The sequence below is a fragment of the Pundamilia nyererei genome, unplaced genomic scaffold (genome assembly GCF_000239375.1).
Source record: "Pundamilia nyererei isolate P.nyererei 1_Seehausen unplaced genomic scaffold, PunNye1.0 scaffold00267, whole genome shotgun sequence".
Taxonomy (NCBI): domain Eukaryota; kingdom Metazoa; phylum Chordata; class Actinopteri; order Cichliformes; family Cichlidae; genus Pundamilia; species Pundamilia nyererei.
Genome location: NW_005187668.1, coordinates 719,753 through 726,014, shown reverse-complemented (window position 1 = coordinate 726,014; position 6,262 = coordinate 719,753). Strand labels below are relative to the sequence as shown.

The following is a 6,262-nucleotide window of genomic DNA, read 5'->3' as shown; positions in this document are numbered from 1 at the left end:
TTATTTGTTTTTGTTTCTAATGTCTCTGTAAAGCACTTTGAATCACCTTGTTGTTGAATTGTGCTATACAAAAAAACTTGCCTTGCCTTGCCTTACTTCTCTAACTGCATTGAACTGAACTGAAGGATGTTTAGACCTGCAGCTGAAGATGAGGCACTGAAATGGTTTATTATGAGAAACACGGAAAGGTCACTAGGCTAATCGGTCACTAACTAACATTTCCTTATGTTAAACCCAAATAATTGTTTCAATTTAATAATTATATAGACTATCTCAGGGGTCCCCTATTAAAATAGCTGGAGGTCCACTACTTCCGCCATCCAATCAATCTGGGGTCCAAACATTTTAAATGAACCGACAAAAATATTTTTGTTCATTTCTGCTTAACATTTAATTAATAATATAGACATTTGTCTTGTAACTACTGATCAATTATTCATATGCCAATTAAATCATTTGCTGAACAGAAAAGAAGAGACCATGTACTATTTAACACTACTGGCTTGGAAGGAACTCTAAATATAACCAGAGCAAAGCATGGGAAGAATGACAATAAGAACAATAAAATGTAAGTAGAGGAAAGAAATTACAATGAAATTGTGGAAAATTTAGTACAGATTCAAGAGAAATTAAATTTTCTGTTACAGTACACTTAAACTTAGGTGTCAGAAGGATGAAAATTTCCATAACACATTTGGGAGCTTTGAATCTTACTAAGACGATCAAGTAAAGAAGTACAGTTGTAGCTGATCAATTTGGATAAACTCCAACACCACAAACACTGAGAGAAGGTTGTGAGACTTAAATTAGCATAGGTATCATTAGAGGCCAAATACAATTTTTATTCCAGTGTGTGCTTTTTAATACTGCAAGGATTTTTAGACATGCGAGCCAAAAGTACTGACGCATTTTGGAGCCAGCTTCGTGTAGCTATTTAAGGAATGTTTGGAACCTTTCTTTGGCCTGAGGGTTGCTGCTTGATCACACCTTATATTGCCTCAATCCCCAGTGTATTTGATCTTCTATTTCCTGTAGCGCCACCTTTTTAAAAAATTATTTATAGCTACAAACAAGACCTACCACAAATCGTTTTACTTCCTTAACACAAATGAATAAGCCATGGCTTTAGTGTAATGTTACCAAAGCAGTGACTCATTTTCTGCTCAAACCTGCCAGTTTCCCTGTGGTATTAACATTAAGTAGAGTCTTGAAGCGAAATGTGTTAAAGCTCTTCTTTCTTCTTCAAGATTATTTGCCGCACCATTTCAGCAATTTTAGGGCGAATTTCTTTGACAGAGACTTTTGGTCCCCATGCATCCACCACTTTGCCGTTAACGTCAATTAGATACTTCCAGAAATTCCAGTCAGGCTCCTTTCCAGATGCCTCTGTAAAAGATTAAATGACATAGATGTATGAATAACAGGTTCGTGTAAGCTTGTAACCTTTTAAAAAAACATTATTTGTTTTAAGTTTTGCTTCAAAGGTTTCTATTTTTCCCCTCTCTTTTTTCTACACCGCACACGACTGCTCTCTCATACCCCCCCCCCCCCCCAAAAGAGGCAGTTACTCACCAAGAAGGTACTTGTAGACATTGTTGGCTCCAGTGCCAACAACAGCAATTTTGCTGAACAGAGGAAAGGAGACTCCGTAGACTCTGCGCACAAAGCTGTCAATCTCCTTGTCACTGCCAGGCTCCTGCTGTCCAAATTGGTTACAGGGGAAGGCTAGCACATTGAAGTGATATGGACCAAAGTCCCGCTGGAGCTGCTGCAGTTGATTGTAGTGTTCCTCAGTGAAGCCACATTCACTAGCTACGTTTACCACCAGGGAAACCTAAAGCCACCAGAAAACACTGTAAAAACACCACAAAAGCTTTCCTAGCTTAATATGTGTCAGTATATATGTTTCTTTAAACATGCATAATTAAATGAACTACTTGCAGTTTTATTTGCATGTAGTTCACATAAAGTTGGCAACCACTGGATTGAATCACCCCACTGTACAGTATATGTTGGATCTATAAAGCTATATGTGTTAGTTAAAGGTTGCCATTGACCAATTTTACAAGGCTGCTGAGGATGACACATTCAGTGAAGAGGCCACCTGCTATAACTGAAACAGATATGGATATTTTTTCATTAATTTATGTTAAATAACGGTTACTTTCACTGAGACCATATCTGATGTAAAATTGTTTGTTTAGTTGTCTCTTTTTAGACTATTTTTGTCTTTATTGCACTGTGACAGTGAAGATGGACAGCAAAGTGGAGAAGGCACTAGGGCTGGGCGATATGACCCAAAATTCATATCTTGATATTTTTTAGCTGGATGGCGATATACGATATATATCTCGATATTTTTTTAAGCCATAAGGTAAGAAGAAAAAGAGAGTTCTTAGTCAAAGCTGTGTCCCAGATGTCACACAGGCACTTTTATTAACATACAGCGTAGATGTACATGAAGAAATTACTCAAAAATAACTTATCAGCATTTATTATATAATAATGCTCCATAAATAAAAGAAAACAATGATGTTTTTGTGCATAACAAAAAGTTCACAATTGTGCAGTCAAAATGTAAACTAAAAGACGCTGAGCATAACAAAGACAGATTTCACAGCTGCTCTTTTCCCAAGTTGTACTGCGTGACTGACAGCCTGGAGTTTGAAATCTGCTTTGTAACCGTGTCTCTTAACAGGTGCCATTTATGGTGCTTATACACACACAATACGGTAATATTACGTTGAAGCACAGTACGTATCACTCCGCGAGGCTCCGGAATACGGTAGCCTACTGCTCCGACAATCCATCAAGCGGTGCAGCTCCGTAGCTTTCCAAAGTGGAACTAAAACATTTCTTGACAGATTGCTGAGCGCCGTGTACCACATAAAATCGGTTCGCGGTCAGTAGGCACAACCAGAATTCTTACATACAGAAAATGAAAGGATTTTAGGCCATGCATGTCGTTAGCGCGGTTAGCTTGCTAACACGTTGACGCCGTCCAGCCTCACACACGGGGCGATCCGCGGTAACTCGTTAACGGAGATTTGCCATGTCCAGCTTGCCGTTGCCTGCAGGTGAAGCGATGGGGGAGGGGGAGTTGTGTTCAGTGAAGGAGAGGCGAGGCCCAGTAACGTTGCAGAGAGACAAAAGTGGACGAAAGAAAGGCAAACTTGCGACTCCACGAGTATAATTATAACATAACATATATTATATCGATATAAACGATATTGTCACATCTTATATCTCGTACGAAAATATATCGATTTTTTTTTTTTAAACTTGATATATCGCCCAGTCCTAGAAGGCTCACAGGCCAGACAAAGACTCCCCAGCCACAGCCCTAAAACATGACTGATCTAGAGCAGTGGACCCCAACCCTTGGGCCACGGACCAGTACCGGACCATGAGTCGTTTGGTTCCGGACTTGAGGCTTGGGTGTGAAATTTTTTTATGGTTTTTTTTGGTCTTTATCATTGTTTTTTATTGTTTTTATTGTTAACTCTGTTTCCCTGGGTGTTTTCCCGTGTGTTAAGAATTAATATATTTTTTTTTTTGGTACTGCTACTGGTTTTATTTTGTTGTATTTATCCACGACATCTTGCAGTCCGTGAAAATATTGTCGGACATAAACCATCCCGCAAAAAAGGTTGGGGACTGCTGCTCTAGAGGAGATCTGCACGGAGGAATAAGCCACAATAGCAGCAACAGTGTGTGAAAACCTTGAAGACTTGCAGAAAACATTTGGCCTCTGTCATTGCAAACAAAGGGTATGTAACAAAGTATTGAGATGAACTTTTATTATTGACCAAATACTTATTTTCCACCACAATCTGCAAAGAAATTCTTTAAAAATCAGACAATGTGATTTTCTGGATATTTTTTTCTCATTTTGTCTGTCATAGTTGAGGTATATCTATGATGAAAATTACAGGCCTCTGTCATCTTTTATATATATATATATATACACACACACACACACACACACATATTGCCCCACTGTGTACAGACAGACAGACAGGCTCCTTCTTCAAAAAAAGCAAAAGTGAAGTCTGGCCGTCCCACTGATTGACTAATTATTTGAACCACAGATAACTGTGATTTAGGCCTTTACATGTTACAGACGCCATTCACAGATACAGAGACTAATAAGTATCCTAATACACATTAATACATGTCACAGCTTCATACTTTAACTCGCAGTTAAACTACAGAAGATCATCACTGCAGAAGTATGGCTTCCTGAGAAAGCAGTGTGTAATCTTATCATCTAGTGACATCTGGTGTCAAGATAATACAATTGCAAGTCTGACATATATGACATGGGATACTGAAAATATCCACATCTCTAATAAATTAAGCTCTTTATGTGTCTGGTACCATATCTCAAAGACAGTTAATATGATTAACTTCAAACTTAGTGGGTGTAATGCTGAGAAGGTAGCGTATGGGGTCATTGGATGACTCCCATTTTTTGAATTAAAGTTACTGGTAGGGCTGCTGTTTTGGCAGTCCTTGATGCCTTTTATACAGTGGCCCTGAGAGGTCAAGAAAACACCAGCAAATAGAAATGCACCCCAAAATCACACAAAGCACAACTCTAGTTAAAATAAAACAAAACAAACAAAAAACTCGAACAAAATACAAGAAACCACAGTTACACTACAGTATGATCAAGGACTATAATCAGCATGCTGGAATCTGCGACAGTGGAGTGGGAGTTCATCCACAGAATGTGGATCTCACTGATGAAGCAGCTGGTGTTGATTTATTAGTCACAAAGTACAAAGTCACAAAGTGCCGATATCTTATTTTTATAACTTAATAATAATGTGTGACACACATGCATATAGAATGAGAAGAGGGTGTGAAAAGAGTGAGGTGAGGTGAGGTAGGATGGAGGAGGGGAGACGGAAAACACAATAACCCATTAAATGAGAGTGACTCTGTTCGACTGTTTTCAACTATGGGATGTGCACAAGGACATCAAGGGAAAATGGTTCAAGCAAGTCCTTGACATTATACTGCTGCAGATGTTATGTAGAAGTGCTTACCCTAATTATTAGGGTTATTTTTCTAATATTGGATGGTCTTTGCCTTGTAATATAAAGTGTCTTGAGGTGGCTTTTGTTGTGATTTAACACTATAAATACAACTGAACTGAAACTGAATATAACATTTTGAAGTGAGATGCAGTGAATAACTATCATGCTGTGCTACTGTTGTCTTCAACTGGTTCAAAGATCATCCATTTTTTGGACTCACTGAAAAAGAATGCAGGTTTTAAAGCATTTCCCACTGACTTCACTTTTTAGACTATAGCTTTGCTTGTCTTTGGTATCCAGTACGTATTACTGAACATCTTTGAATGTCAGTGTGTGAGCAAGTGTCTTATCTTAATGGTTGTTTGTCTAATCTACAAGGCAGCACAGCAGGTCCAGCAAAGTTCTCATGTGTAATGGAACACCAGTTTTCAGTCTTGCTTTTACATTTAATTATTCCTTGCTGACATGAAATGTAAATTGGAACTTTACGTACACTCAACCCATTTAGGCACTGTACTAGTTACAGTAACTCTTCCTTAAAAAGTGCACCGCTACAGCTCTGTGGTGTACAAACTGTGTTCATTCACCTGTAGTGTGTGAAAGATTTATAGTTTAATTTGTCTGTTTGTGTTTATGGTTAAAACAAAATCCAGAGAGTCTTTCACCTTATTACAAAAAGGATATCTTTTTGAAAGATACCGTCTATAACAGGGGTCACCAACACGGTGCCCGCGGGCACCAGGTCGCCCGCAAGTACCACATGAGTCGCCCGCGGGCCTGTTCTAAAAATAGCTCACCATAACAACTTACCAGTAAGCTGCATCTATTTTTATTTTTTCTTGCTATTTTTTTTTATCACAATTGCATTGGTGTTAATTTGTTAGAGATAATATATAAAAAAAAAGGGCAGCACACTGCGAGCGGAAAAGGCCCGCGAATTAAAGGCAGGTTTGAGCAAACAGCAGTCTTTTTTCACGAGACCGGTGAAAAACTCTCAAAAAGCAACCGAAGCCTCATTTTGAGCTACACATTTCATGATTAAGAAAAAGAAGGCATTTTTAGACGGGGAGGTTTTCAAAGAAGCAATGATGATAATTGCAAAAACTGTGCTTAAAGATGAGAAATATGGAAACGATGTAATCTCCACTCTCTCTGATGTCCAGCTGGGGGCAACTACAATTGTTAGAAGAGTGTCGGCTATGTCCGGGAACTTGGCC

General features: G+C 38.6%; 1 protein-coding gene across 1 annotated transcript in view; it reads right to left on the bottom strand.

Moving 5' to 3' along the window:
* Positions 1-586: 586 nt before the first annotated feature.
* gpx7 (glutathione peroxidase 7) overlaps positions 587-6,262 on the bottom strand; it is an 8,154-nt gene continuing 2,478 nt past the window's right edge. The window contains exons 2-3 of the mRNA XM_005750289.1: positions 1,573-1,834; positions 587-1,386 (exon numbers count right to left, since the gene is read on the bottom strand). Coding sequence (XP_005750346.1) covers positions 1,223-1,386; positions 1,573-1,834 — 426 coding nt within the window. The 3' untranslated portion in view covers positions 587-1,222. The remainder of the gene's footprint in view (positions 1,387-1,572; positions 1,835-6,262) is intronic.